The sequence below is a fragment of the Nothoprocta perdicaria genome, unplaced genomic scaffold (assembly GCF_003342845.1).
Source record: "Nothoprocta perdicaria isolate Ctin4 unplaced genomic scaffold, notPer1 scaffold_26, whole genome shotgun sequence".
Taxonomy (NCBI): domain Eukaryota; kingdom Metazoa; phylum Chordata; class Aves; order Tinamiformes; family Tinamidae; genus Nothoprocta; species Nothoprocta perdicaria.
In genome coordinates, this window is record NW_020455488.1 from 2703890 (window position 1) to 2719025 (window position 15136).

Here is a 15136-nt window from a genome sequence, read left to right on the forward strand (position 1 = left end):
CGAGTCCCATCACAAGAAAACAGGAACTACATAGAGCCAAGTACAAAGAAGCATCACACATTATGTAATTCTATACATTACGGAAGCAACGTAACGTAACCCACAGCAAACATTGCAGGGGAAACCAATGCTACTTCTTCTGATCAAGTTCTTCTCTGCTCAATAGAGCTTCATGTTAGCATTTTAAGGAACTACAAAGAACTAACTTGCAAACAATTTCATGCTACTTGGACCAATTCCAATAGCACTCCCAAGTTCATGAAGTTGAAATTTCCTTTGAGTTGATATTTTTCATTGAACTCTGCTAAAAGCCAACAGTAACAATTGGCAACAAAACCCAAAGACTTCTGAAAACGCTTGTTTCCAATTGAAACATAGCAAAAACGGGAAGAAAACACAGTTTTTTCAGTGTAAAAAAATCTCTAGAAAAATACCCTTCCAAATGAAAAGCAGCTAAGTTACCATAAATATATTTTTAATACATTCAATTAAATATGTTGAGTAATGACTGTGCAATGGTGCTCATTAGGAGAGAAATGCTGCATATTAGTAGAAGAGGAAATTCTATATATGGTACACAAATGTTCATTAGGGGGCTTATTCTCTGTGGCTTTCCACTACAGTGGAATTGCACTTACAAATGCACAGACACTTACCCATCCACTTGCTCCTCTCCCAGAATATACCGCAGGTTCTTCAAGAAGGAGAGGGAGACTAAGGCATGGGAATGTCGAATCTTCACGTACCCCGTTACTGTCTCAATCAAACCCATAAAATTCTCCAGTTCAGAGGCGATGTTACCTACATTAAAAAGAAGTCAGTTTTCTTTTTCTTGCAGAAGTCAAAGCTTTACCCAGTATTCTGCTTAATACAATGTCAGTTCACTAAAAGAAAGTGTTTTTATCTGTTGCTTCTGATAATGAGAGATGTTGATTTTCATCTTACAGTGACAGTTGCTTGTGTGGGCAGACAGGTGAAGGGCAAACTAAAACAACATAGCAATAGTGGAACATTTTTCTTAGTTTTTCCCATTGACGTGTCTTCTTTTCTCACGCCTGCTGTGTGTGTTCTGAAGCCAGCACCAAATCTAGAGCCCCAACACCAGCAGTTCGTTCCCACACAAAATTAGCTGGTGGGAGGCAGGGGCTCTTTAGCTCCTTTTAGTTAATCAATAACCACACTTATAAAAACAAATAAAAACTCAGAGTGATCTTGGTTTTGATGCTTTAAGAACTCATCAACTGTCAACACGCTGGTGAATCACTGCTCTGATAAATACAACCCAGTCCTGGTGCTCAGCCCTAACAAAAAGCTAGTGAAAATATCAGCCTTCACTGTCTCACACTTGGTCCTTCACTACTTATTCAACAGGCAAATTGGAGTCGTGCTCCAATGGGCCAAGCTCAACAGGCCAAATCCTTATCATGGTTGGAGCAATGCTATAGAATTAGAAAACAAACAGTTCAGTGAGTTTTTAACGTTCTTATCACTATGTTTACAGAAAAAAGGAGAAACACTAATAGGAGCATTATCAGAGGTTCTTAGGAAAGTGCAGTCACTTACTCCCGCGGCGGATGTTGATTAGCAGGTTCCCCTTGAGGATTGTGCATCCCTGCAACATTTGGGCTGATGTGACGGAATCGATGGTCTTCGTCTTTCCGTCCTCGCAAATTTTGGGACAAGGCCCCTCGCAAGGACTGCAGAACATACTGGTAGGGAAGAGAAGCAGAATAAAAATAAGCCGAGACATACAGCTCTGAACACAGAGACTGTTGTGAACTCATTTCGAAATAAATTTCCACCTCAGGTTTAGAGAAAAGCCTTCGAGCTAGAGCGAAGATCACCACATTCTGCAGCAGCCTGCAGTTTCATGCAGTATCAGCATCATGAGTCATGTGGAAGGAACAAGCAGAGCTGGCCACTATTTCTTGTAAGAGACATTAAATAAGCAAGCTTAAAGGAAGGATGCGTCTGTGCACAAAGGAAAATCAACTTGTGCAACTCACTGCAGCAGGATCTGGGAGAGACCAGAAAACTAAAGAGGTTCAGAAGAGATTACACAGACTCAGAGAGACCATGTCCACGAGTGCCTATACAACACTGAGGTCCTATCTGAGTGCGAGGGGTTGGGAGGAAGCAGTGAAGGACAGGCCCATTTGGTCTTTTTATAAACATTTACTCTTCTCTTAGCATTTCTTTCATACTCTTTTCATAAACATTGTCATACTCTTCTCATAAGCTTTTTGTTTTGTTTTTAAACCTCGCCAAACTCAAGCAACAGGAATCCAGGCCAGCTTGATCTTTGGCTATAACAGCTTCTTACAGGCTTTATATCACATTGCCTCATACTAACGTCAAAATTAAGCACTTCATTAATGGACAGAGTAATCAGAGGATCAYTYCTTCTCATAAACAAATGGCTTTCCTCATTCAAGGTCAACTTTATCTTTCAGTGTGTTCCTCCACCACCTTTTGCATTTCATTCTTGCTCACTCTGTGTCATTGCTTTGGAGGGAAAAAATGCAAAAGGAAAAACAAAACAAAACAAAACCTAATTCCAAAGCCTCTCAGTGGCAACACTGATGAAYGGGAATTATTTTGTTACTTTCAAAAAATAAAGGAACCCACTTGACTCTGAGGCTTAAATAAGTAGTAAAAATGCTGCCCTATAAGCCTGCCACAAACCACTAAAAGCAGCAGGCACACGCGGGAGGCACTGGAGCAGATGCACAAGGAATGCTGGAAATGCCTCCCGCTTGGGCCCGGGTCTCACCACCACATCTGGGAGCAAAACATGTCCTGGCCTCGAGTTTCGGCTCCGTTCGACCTTCGCTGCAACACGGAGCTGCAGCAGGGAACGTGGCCACAGAGGGCAGGGAGATGAGCAGGGAAGTTCCTCGGGTTCAAGGAAAGGCAGTGCCAACTGCCTGCAACCCACAGGCAACCTGGGGRGTGTCTCAGCATTTGAATTATTAACACACACGCTCAAAACAATGGGTGAAGGTCCCCAGGCTCCTCAGCTATCTGTCCAAATACAGACACCTTACACAGCCTAGGAAAGACTTTGGCTGGTTGGTTGGTTGGTGGGGTTTTTTTTTGTTTTGTTTGTTTTTTTTTTTCTTTTTTTTAAGTATAGTTGAAGCCCTAGCGATTTTTGCACACTGGCAGTCCCATACACAGAAAGGGGCAGGATTTCCAAGGGTGGGCAACTGAGGCTGTTTGCTTAACCACTGGCAAAACAAGAAAGTCTCTAAAAGTCCACATTACTCCAATTATTAAACACAAGAGCAGGTGAGTGACATTCTTGCAGTAAAATATTCCAAATAAAATTATCGCCAACTGCATTATTTTTGTAACCATCTTCATGACTGCTCCCTTCTAAAATACCATTGTTACTTCTGGAAACAATGAAAAAAGAAAAAAAGAGAGAGGAAAAGGGAATAAAACTAAATACACAATGGAATACATGCCATTTAAAATACAAAATCCAAGTGTGCATAAAACAATTAACATGTGAATCAAGACAATCCCTACGGTTTGCTCTGTATGAGGTAACGTCAGAGCAAGATCTTCTTTCTGCAGCTGGCTGACACCTGCCAACCTCCAACCTCACCTTCCTTGACTTCCATGTGCACACTGTTAGTGTTTGGGCTTCCACGTGCACATCGTTAGTGTTCACTTAGACGGTTCTCCGTTGCCCTACCCTTTCTCCACTCCTGGTGAAATCCAGTGGGAATTGGCAACGTGCAGCACTAGGAGGAGCAGACCCTCAGCAAAGCTCTACTGGGAAGCCACGCACATTCCCAAATGTGTGTTCCTGCTTCTTCCTAACACCCCTTGCACCAAAAGCCTTCCACAGAACTGGGGTAAAAAACCCCARAACACAATCAGACACCTGGGCTTCCAAGCAGCTGCGTTACCTTTGGCTCCCGTTGCGAATGAAGCCGGAGGGACACTCTGCCATGCACTCRTCGTTGTGAATCACGAAGCGCTCGTACTCGCTGATCTCGGTGGCGGGGACTTTGGAGCAGAACTCCTTGGTGACGCAGCGCCAGCCCTCGAACTTGTAGGTGTTGGGCGGGCAGGTGGGCAGGCAGACGCCCTCGTAGTAGTAGTTGCGGCAGGCGACGCAGGCGGTGTTGTTGTCGGGCGCCGTGCAGCTCCCCAGGCACTCGGGGTGGCAGCACTCGTTGTGCTCCGTGCAGGCGCGCTTGCCGCACGAGCTGGGGCACACTGCAACACACAGAGCGAGGCACCGTCAGCACTGCTGCTCGCTGAAAAACCGGCAAACGCTTAACGGGAGTCGCGGAAAATGGGAAAAARCATCCGTAGGCGCCTGTGCTTCCACTTCCCAGGCCCTGGAACAGAAACAACTCCCCTACAATGCATCCATTTCGTTGTTTTTCTCCGTTTTAGTCACCAAAAAGTACCTTTTCTCAGATCAAATGTAAAGCATGAGGCAACAAAATAGCAGAGATGACAGTTGAAAACATAACCACATAGGATAACAGCAACAACCAAGTCCTAGAAGTACCAGCCCTAGTATAATGTGCTTTTTTTCTTTTTCTTTTTTCTTTTTTTTTTTTTTTCCAGTCCTGACACTGTCTTTTTAAGTATTTCTTAAATACTTAAGTATTACTCAGCCCTCCCATTTGTAGCTCAAATCAGTCCTTCCCTGGCACCAAAACAAGCTTCCTTTAAACAGCTTCATTACACTTGTGCAAGCAGCACCGCTCGACCACAGCTCGGTGGCTGGGCTGACCCCCGCGCTGCACCCCACTGTCACTCGGGCGAGCAAAAAGCACTTTAATAACGTGCAGATGGCAACGCATCCCACCAGACCCTGTGCAACCAGGGAGCTGCAATGTCCTGCTGAGGAGCACGACCGAGTCCTGCCTTAGCCCCCAATTCCAGGTTCAAAGGAAAACCAAAATAAGTTTAAGGAGGGGAGAAGAGGGGCAAATTCTTCAGCCAYTCATTTTGCATGGAAACACTCTGGTTTGGAGGAAATGGGCCCAAAGCAGGATCGACGCTGGATAGTTTTCCTATCAAGACATCAAAAGCTTTTTTGCAGCGGCGACATTTTCCTTACGACGCTCTCCGGCCTTTTGGCCGGGCGAGCTGTGTGCCAGGGGCTCTGTAAACAAACACAGATAGGAAATCTGGTTTGCATTAAGGGCCTGTTTTCCACTTTCTAAGTCAGCTCAAAAACAGCCCCAACAATAACAGCGCAGAGCAGGGTTTCGGGAGGACGAGCGAGAGCCAAGCAAAGCACCACGAGGCTTCCACGGAGTACGGAGCTCCTGGCCAGCAGGGAAGCGGCTCCCGGGACGCAGGAGGGTCCAGCCTGTAGGGAGAGCGGGTGCACTGAGAAGCTGTTATTTTGGAGGACCTTTCAAGCAATTAGTGTAAAGTTCTGCTTATTCTTCAGTTGCTTTGTATATAGCACAAAGCAACTGCAAAATTTCAGCTGGAAATTCCAGCAGTGTTTTAACATGGGATGAGGCATCTGAGGAGCTCATCGTCCTTCTCCTCCCACAATGAAGGCCCAGGCTTTCCCAGGAGTTTCCACAATATTTTTGACAACAGCACCAAAATGAGGACAGAGGAGCACAAGCATGACACTGACATCATATAATGATCGTGGCAAGGGAAAAGAAAGGTTCACAGCTCTGCACATACTGACCAGAATCTATACATCCTGTGACAAGTCCTGGCCCTAAGATGACATTTTTTGCCAGCTTTAGAATAGTCTCCAAGCTGCAAAGGACTTGGAACGCAGACATCGGAGCAGCTTCCTTTTAACATCCCTGTGGTTCTGTCCTGATCTCAACTTTATTCATTYCTGTCTTGTTTTTGGAGCTCTAACTGCAAACCTTGCAAGTTTAAGCAGGGACCTGGATACCCAGGTGTGTTCTCCTTATAGAAGGAAGATTGTAAGGAATAAATGCAACCTGTGGGTATTCCCCCAAGGGGCCTCACAACCTCTACATCCTCCCGCATCTAATAAATATCATCAGCAATTACAGTATATGATAGCACTTACTTGCACACAGGTAACCCTACAGGCAGGAGCAAGAGGTTACTGCCAATCACGGCACCATGCAGGGATTAGGGAAGTTCTTTTCTTTCTTGAAGAGGAAAACAACCACGCACAAAAAAGCCCTACTAAAAATAAGTGAGCATACAGGTGTACTCTTCTTGGATGGCAACGTGCACCAGTGCAATAGAGGTCAARTGTGCCCAGGTGCCAGCTCACCAAGGCACCGTCCACTGCCTCTACCCTTAAAACACAAAAATACCATGTGTATTTGGAACTATTAAGGGATTAACAAGAAAGAAAAACCCACAGTGTGTCTTGCTAGCAGATGGACTGCTGTTTTGAGGAGGTGCCAGGACTAGGATTTGGGATGGGAGCCACATTTCCAGTCCTCAGTGCTGCTAAGGAAAACCCCTCTGTYCCCCCGAGCCTCCACAAACAAAGTTCATGACCAGATTTATTGGGGACACGCTACATGGTTCCCGTTTTCCTCCGGACAGACATTTGCTAAAAACAAAGACTGCTGCATAAAGAGTTCAAATAAATCTGGTTGAAGATGACCAAGTTTATTGCATTCTTGGGACAGGTCTTTATATTATCCTAATGCCTCTGCCACTCGATGTGAATCAGCTTCCTTGTTTCTCCTGGAAAACCTGCTGACTCTCATCCACAGAAACGTGAAGCGAAGCCTACAAGGAAACGCGGGTTCACACGAGCAAGGCCATCAGTGAAACTGGTTTTCAAAGCTATCAAAGCATCTTAATCGGGACAATTTCAACAAGAACTCTTACAACCATTCTGAACATTTTTTAAAGGGTTTAGCAACCTCGTTTTCCGCCCAATCCTATTTCGCAGTTGTTGTCGCTGACGGTTTCAGCCTGGGGCCAATATGGGGATCCTGTTCCTTTGAAAAGGCAGAACAAGAGGGGTATATTTTTTGGGTGCGTGAGATATGTTACAAACAGCAAAACTTCTCACCTGCTTCATGCCAGTTCCCTCAGTTATCCTAATAACCTAATAAAGACCTGCCACACAGAAAGGGGGATTTTAAAGAAATACAAAGATCTTATGAATGAGGCGGAAAAAATTACAAGAGAACCTACCTCAAAGACTTATCAATCTCAATGTAAACTCCTGAAAACTGAAACTCCGCACCAACACTGTGGGCATAAAACGAAGTTGGGAAATCACAATCCTTCAAAAACAAATATTTTTTAAATAAATAAAGAAGAAAAACACCCAGAAGCAAATTCTGCCCGTTTTACCATGCCGTACTCGCAGCAGCCCTTTCCGGGCACGCGGCAGCAGGGAGCAGGCGCCGCGGGCCGGCCCGGACAGCGCCGCCTCGGCGGCTCCGAGACGCCCCGACTCCGGCCACGCTGGAACAGAAGGAAAATCAGGTGAATAAAGAGCCCGTCAGCGGGAGCGYGAGCGCGGCCAGCAGAGGAAGACTCCTGGCAAGCCAGGGAGGCCGCCGCTGCCAAGGGTGGCCCCGCGCCAGGCGCACGCGGGCCAGCGAAACCGTGCCAAGTGTGGGAGAAAAAAACATGGACATATATATATTTTTCTCCCTAAAGGTTCTTTCTCCCTTTGCAAAATGATCTCCAATCCTTCCCTTCTTTTTCTATTTTTTTTTCTCCTCCTTCTTTAAGAGCATCCTTCACATGAAACAGCTCCAGAAAGCACAAGGGAACCGAAAAAAAAAAAGTGTAGTTTTGTGTAGAAAGCAGGGGAGGAGGGGAGGAAAGGAGCGTTTTATCCCAGCCAACTACCGAAAAAATTATCTGTCTACATTTATCCACTAAGACAGAAAAAACGGTCATTTCTGGAATGTTAATTCCTCCACATGACAGGATTTTTAAAATATTGCCTTTTAACAGGCTGCGCTTTGGGAGAGTCTTTCAAACAGCTGACTTGAGGGCTCCAGCAGCATGTACRGGACCTGACTTCTGCCTGATACGGCGGAAGGAATGGAGGGATCAGAGGGTGACACCCGAAAAAAATCCACTCTGTGACACACAGCCTGGGCTGGGACTAACTGCCTGGGATTAGAAGTTGCAAATTCGGCCGTACACACATGAAACGCAGCAGGTAACGCAGCGCAATTACAGTCACATTGGTGCAGTCGTCTCCAAAGCACCGAAGATGCCACTTATTTACAACAGTTCTGCAAAAGCATCAGATTGCTATAGAAACGTGTACTAGGAACAGATTTATTTATTTCTTTATTTATTTGTTTATTTCCTCTGCATAGTGAAACTGAATGTTTCACCTTTGCTCAAGTTCCTGAAAGGAAAAAGAAAATTGCTAACGTTCTGAAGAGCTTCCTTCCCTTGAGGTGGTTAAGGTGTAAAACTGAGTAGATTTCAGAATSAACAGCCAGAGAGTCCAGCTCAACACAGCACCGATGCAACAAAGAGTGTGACTACCCCMTTGCTCTCGGTGCAACAACCCTGTCTGCCTGTAAGCTATTTGGAGAGGCCTAAGCAAGCTGAGACCAAGAAGCAAGACCAGGGTGTGGAGCCTACAGCCCATGAGCTACAGCCAACTCCAGCTCGCTCCGCTCGAGCCGCACGCGCCCGGGTTCACATCTGAGTCCCAACCAACACTTTACCTGGCAGACCTTCCTAAGGGTCATATTCTAAAGTCATCCTGTGAGTTGTTTTCTTCCCCCTGTGCGGATCCTTCTGAAGTTTCAGCACCTCTGGTCAGCTTCCAGCAGAGCTTCCTGTTGTCTCCTGCTTCTCAGCATTCCGGTTCGGAGCAGGTTCTGGATGCTGGTCCCTAGGTGAAGGGGTAGGTAACATCCAAGTACCCCAAGCTCCACAACTGCAGTAGCTCTGGGTATTTGCCCCCTAACTTGCATTCCTCACTGCTAATCTTTGACCACTTTATAAAGTCATGTMTTTTTACACCCCCTTCCTCAGACTTTTAGAGTAAAAAGCAAYAATATGGAGCAAGCCTGCACATTAGCTGAACCAGGACACAAGCGCAATTATCCTGGGCGAAAAGGAAGGGGAGGAAGGGAGCCCAGCAGCACCTGGAGAATCTCAGACGCCACCRCACACAGTAAGGGCCCACGAGATAAAACCCCATCCTTCAGCAAAACAGCCAGGCTGCTGTGTGACGTACCCAAAGTGCTGCCACTTTATAGCTTCAGCCTCACAGCATTAACATCCTCTCCCAACTGAGCAGCCCAAGCGAAGGGAACGCTACCAGCGGCACGGCCTACACCTCGACAGGCGTCTGTCACCCAAAGGGGCGACAACGTCCCGGCCCTGCCGGTGGTTGGGTGCAAGGCCGGGCAGCAGGATGCTGCCGCGCTGGCTCCGCTGTGGATCAGGAGGGCTCGTTGACAGGCGCGGGCGCTTCCCGAGTGGCTCCGGGCGCCCGGCGCGGCCGGCCTGGCACGCGCGCAGCTGGCACCGCCGGAGCCCGCAGCAGGCCCGGCTTGTGCTCTCCGCGCCAGCAAAGCCGCCGCGGGTGCGTAAACAAACAGCCCGGGCTGCAGCCCGCCCGGCCAGCGCCAGCCCCAGGGAAAGGAGCGGGACGGGCTACGGGGCACCCGGCGYCGCAAGCGGAAAACGACCCGAAATAACGCCGGGCAAAATGGTGCAGGGGGTAACGGCAGCTCAATCCGTGCAGGAAAGGCGGCTGATTCCCAAGGGCTCGCTGCTGCTTTGCTCCACGACGGTGCTTATGTTCATGCAGACACCCCAGCAAGGGGCTTAGCTGCTTGGGCACAAACTGGAAAATGCAACCTTCACCTTAGAGGCACACAAACTGCCCAGGGTCTTCCCCCAGGAACGGAGAAAATCCTCCAGGAAAATTAATGCTTGTAGTATGCACATTAAGGCACCGTATTTCAAAAATTTTGGTCTTCTCCAACTGGAATAGTCAGGTTAACAACAAGCAGTAAAAGGAAACCGYCCCATTTGGCAGGAAGAAGGGATTTAAGCTTGAAAAACAGCTGAAAAGGAGCACACAAGAGTGAGGCATAGCAGAAAGCAAATTTTTCAAGCCATTAACCTGCTATCGAGACAGCTCAGGAAGAAGAGGATTAAGATCTACATATTTAGGAAGCTGAGGAAAGAAAAGAATTGCAATAGAAATATGAAGCAAGGTGCAGGAGCACAGGGCATTCAGAAAGTCCTTGGAGAGAGATGGATGCATCTTTTCTCCTTCTTTGCTTTTTAGTTATGAACTACAAGTGTGGGAGCACATTGCTTAGATAGGACAGCACTGCAAGTTGAGCTATCCCGTGCTGATGACAGCCACCATTTCAAATGTTAAATGAAATGCAATTTCAAAATGATAAACCAAACAGGTTGTTCTCAGCGTCAGYGACACGACCCGCACAACGGGCTGGCCTGGACGATGTCTCTGGCCCGCGCGCTGCAGCTCTGCAGAGCACAGAGCCCACCTCTACCAAGCCAAATGGAGCCTTAAATACCCTGAAATGAGGGGAGACTCAGAAAGTGGCACTGATGGGAACAATACACGTCTTTGCTCAGTGTTTTCTACCCTACGAGAAACATAATGTTGCCTCATCCAGGCTACACTAGGCTGCTATCTTTAAATATACCCACTGCTATCAGACAGAACTATTTCAGTTCTTGCAACACGTCGATAAAATAACTTGAAGGAAGAAAAAGGAGCCTTGCYGTTGGTTGCCCAGGAAGAGGAAACATGCGGCGCTCGTGGCACGAGAGACGCACCCGCTGTCCCTGCTGCAAGTGAGGTTTGCGCTGGGATGGCGGCTTATGTGTGGGGATCAYGGCCTATCCATGGGGATCACGGCCTGAGGGCGGGGATCATGGCCTATCCACAGGGATCACGGTCTATCCACGGGGATCATGGTCTGCCTGTGCCACCTCACCTGCACGGGCTTAGGAGGAACTTCCTAGGGGAAGGACTTAAAAAGAGAAGAAAAAAAAAAAGTGACATTGCTTGTGACTCTACAAATCCTTTCCGGTAGCACGGATTTGCGATCAGATTAGGGAGTGCCAGACAGCCTTATTTATTCACACGAAGGACGGGCAAGGTGACCTGTATCGTTGTGTCCGAAGAAGATGCAGCTCCGTGGCGCAGCCGCAGCCCGAGACGGCACCGCAGGGGTTCCTGTTTCTCACATCTGCACTTGAAACACGCACCTCCCACTACGTTTGGGCCGYTGCTTGGCACGTCCGAGCTCCCCGTCTCCCCCTTGCAATCTCAAGCCATCGAGTCGCGTGAACACAGAAATGCGCGGGCCCTCGCACACCGCGCAGCAGATGCTTACACGGACGCGCTCAAAAAAGAATATTCTTTTCACACACACTAAAAAAATTATACCGAGTTATTTTAAATTCAGAACTGTTTGTATATTCCTTATAAGTTTATAAAACTCGCACTGTCCTCCCATGACTAACGAAAGTGGAATTGCGAGAGTAGTCTATATTTATAGCTCGTCTGGTTGCTCATGCCTATGGCCCTATTTCCACTCGCCGTTACTGTACACAGAGCTATGTGAGGTATTGTGGGTTCCCAAACTTCACCGATTTCCTAACAAGGCAGGCCTGTGTCCCGGAGGAACAAGCCGGGGGCTGTTTCGTTCCAGTAGAGACTGAGCTCAGMGGGAGAGGCCTCGAGCCCTGTGGTTTTGGCAGCCCTCCTCCGAACGGGTATTAGAGGCCATTTCTGGGCAATTACACGCCGCGCTGGCACCGCTCCGCGGATCGATGCTCCCGACGCGTTGCCGTCGGCCCCGGCCGCCCCGCGCTTCACCTTCCCCGACGGATTTTCGCAGGGGCCTTGGGGACCGGCTCCCAGCAATTAAAGTGGTGTCCAACAGATTCGCTGGCCTCTCAAAGCAGAGAGGGAACGGAAAGAGCGAAACGTGGTGCTAAAGCCTGCGGAGGCTGCAGCTGGCGTGCGCGATGGAGGCAGTGCTCAACGGGAGCGAAGATGGGAGAGATGCCCTGCAGCAAAACACAAACTGTCCTTGCACTATTCGCAGCCAGGCACAGATCCCCTGTTTATCTCCTAGCAAAACTAGAGTTTTAAAAAGAATAAAAGAGACATAACAGAAACAGCTCTTTGTTGACCTMGGTCAAAGCAACTGCTGTCTTAATAGCCGAGCTGGGCAGACTGAAATACCACCCTCAAAGACACAGGGCCCTGTGAAGAAGAAACGTTCCTGTCAACCAACACAACATGGAGCAGTTGAGGTGCAAGCAGCGGCCCGCGGTGGGGAGAGCAGCAAAGTGGGACCGACAAGAAGAGCAAGAGCTAAAGGTGCCTCGGTGACCATCACAGGCCCACGTGAGCAGCTCCCCTCTCTACACGGACACGAGCAGAAGCCCCTGCACAAGTTTTTGCAGTTCCACTACTCGAATTTACTTATTTATTGCAATAGAATCATCAAGATTAACAGGTGGCGCTGAGTCAGATTCTCAAATGGGGGAATAAAAGCCCATCATCTTCTCCCCATCTCCGCAGTATTGCTACTGATTTAACTGCGTTTTCCAGCACTTTGCCTACCCATAACACAAGACAAACTTTCAAAAAAAGCTATTAAAAACTCCTGCTACTTAGCAAGAAGAAAAATGATCTAAATTTAGCCCAAGAAGCTAAAGTTCCCTATGCTGTGAGGGAACTATTCAAATACAGAATATCTTTTCTTCTTTCCAAACGAGGGAAGAAAACTACAGAGAGGCCTTTGAGGAACTAAAGCTTACCCTTACCTGAAATTGTAAAACAATAAGTTACGCTACAAAAATAAAAAATTTTGAAAAGTCCAAGTTGCAGTAATCAAAGCACAAAGATCTTTCTGCAGAAAAGTGACCTAATTTAATGACCCACTCTCAGAGGTTTTGAAATTTCTAAATTTTCTCGAGTTAATCTTCCAGTAAATGCCTCACTTCCCTTGCAGAGGAAGCACAGAAGCAGCAGCACCAGCCACGCACACAACAAGCAAAACGGGCCAACAGAGCAACAAGTGATCGCAACTTCCCGCGGACCCTGAGCACTCCCAGCAGCTTAGTTTGCTGGAAGTTACTAGGTTTTGAGAGGATCACGAATTGTGAGTTTTCCTTCTGAATGTGGGCGCCGTAAACAAGATCAGGGCCGCGCCGGCTGCCGACGAGCAGCGGCTCCGGTTACAGAGGTCGCGTTGCTGGCGGCACCGTCATTCCTCTCATTCCCCGGCTTCTCATCCTGCGCGCTCTTTTCCCCATCCAAGAACACGCATCCTTCTTCACGGATATTTTCTCAACATACCAAGCATGCAGCCGAGTTATTCGGTTGTGTGTTTACGACGRAGCTACTGAGAACAAACTATTTCTGGCTCCTCTAGAATTATCGGTGTTGGACGGTCCATAGGCACCGTTGATGCTGACACGCGTTGCAACCGTTATCTAGCACCTCTCTTCCAGATATTTGTGACTATAAAAGGAGTTCAGTGACGGGTTTGGGCCTGATAATCTAGGGCAGGGTAATATTGCCACCCGAATGCACTCCATTTGAAAAATGCTCTCTAATTCCACCATTAAAAATGACGTTTCTCTTCCAGGGCTTGTGACCAAAACAGGGAACAAGCAAGGTCTTTATCGCAAGCAGGGCAGGCCTTGCCCTTTGCACAGCTCTATGAACCTAAACCTGAGCGTGCCTGGGAAAAGCAGAGAGGATTCTGTAAATTTGCAAGCTCAGTCTGGACACATTGTTGGAAATTGTCTCCTTCCCATAACTCTTCCCCAAACTAAAAACACTAAACTGAGTGCAAATGGGAGACTCGATTTTGCCCTCAGTCAAACGCAAGAGAAGAACCATTTAAATTGCAAATTGCAGAGCAACAGATTTTTGCACAAAGTTCAAGGGTGCTTTTTTTTTTTCGGTTTGTTTTTATAAATTAGAAATGACACTGAGAGAGAGCAAGAGGGTTGMCTTAGCTCCTACCCTTAATGCATATTTCAGCTCAAAGGCCTCCCAGGTCCCTCGGATGCACTTTCCATGCACACCACGGACTGCTAAAAGGATGCCGGCCAGGAAAGCGGCTCTTCCGAGCTCATCCCCACGGATGCAGCATCCGCCGGCGGCCGCTGCAGGATTTACCGCTCCGGCAGCATCGCGCCACGGGCTAATTGCTGCCTCCCTCCCCACGTTACGTCCCCGTCCACAAGGGAAACTCTTAATCCATTTGCAGCTCTTGGCAAAAAGCTTTTCAGGCAGCGCTTCACCCGACAAACCTCTCACTTCCCCTTTCCAGTTTTTAAGGCTTTTTGCTCCTTCTAGCAGCAGCTTCTTGGCCTCAGTTCCTCCACGCTGAACTTCATGAAGATTCAATGACAGAAAAGTGTACGCTTTGCATTTACGCAGGAGATGCTTCGCATTTATGCCTTTTAATCAGCAGTTCTCCAAGCGCTTTACAAAGGATGAAGTGTGATCAAGGGACCGTCTTTATACTCATTCTAAAGTGTGAGACGGGTAAAGGATGCAGGAAAAGCTGGAGAGTAACTCAGGTTACAGYAGAGCATCCACAGAGGCGGGAGCGACCAGGACCCACCGTCGCCTGCAGGAGTCCCAGCTCCCACAGGACTTATTTGGGTTTTTTGCTTGTTTGTTTAATGAAACAACCCCCAAATTACAGACTTCAATAGAGGATTACAGAACACGACTCAGAGTACCTGGGGGTTCAAATATTTACTCTGCTGCCTGGTAGTGCATAATAGGGAAAAGGCAGATGACTTCTTTACACGGGTTTAGAAGCCAGCCTGCTTTGGACCAACGGTGTAATTTCTATCCGCGGCCATGCCAAGAACCACAAAAAAATATATATTTCCACTCTAAAAACAGACCAAAGCCTCATCTAAAACATACACACACACAAATAAAAAGTTACTTTGGAAATATCAGACCTGGTCCTTTACACATATAACACAAATACAGCAAAAAGATTCTGGGGAGGTTTATACAGCCTGTGAGGATGACAACACGTCACCTTCTCCAGCATGGAGACAAACCAGCACTAAACAAGCACAGAGACAGAATGAGACAGAATCCAACCAAATCCTGAATCCCCATTGAGGGAAGACTTCTCCAACCTATCTTTTTATTTAT

The 15136-nt window shown here is 47.5% G+C and overlaps 1 protein-coding gene across 2 annotated transcripts in view; it reads right to left on the reverse strand.

The window, feature by feature from the left end:
* The window catches only part of IGF1R (insulin like growth factor 1 receptor), a 132347-nt gene that overhangs the window by 30445 nt on the left and 86766 nt on the right, over nt 1-15136 (reverse strand). For both annotated transcript variants that reach the window (XM_026040514.1, XM_026040517.1), the window contains exons 3-5: nt 3921-4233; nt 1564-1709; nt 657-801 (exon numbers count right to left, since the gene is read on the reverse strand). In XM_026040514.1, the coding sequence (XP_025896299.1) occupies nt 657-801; nt 1564-1709; nt 3921-4233 (604 nt within the window). The remainder of the gene's footprint in view (nt 1-656; nt 802-1563; nt 1710-3920; nt 4234-15136) is intronic.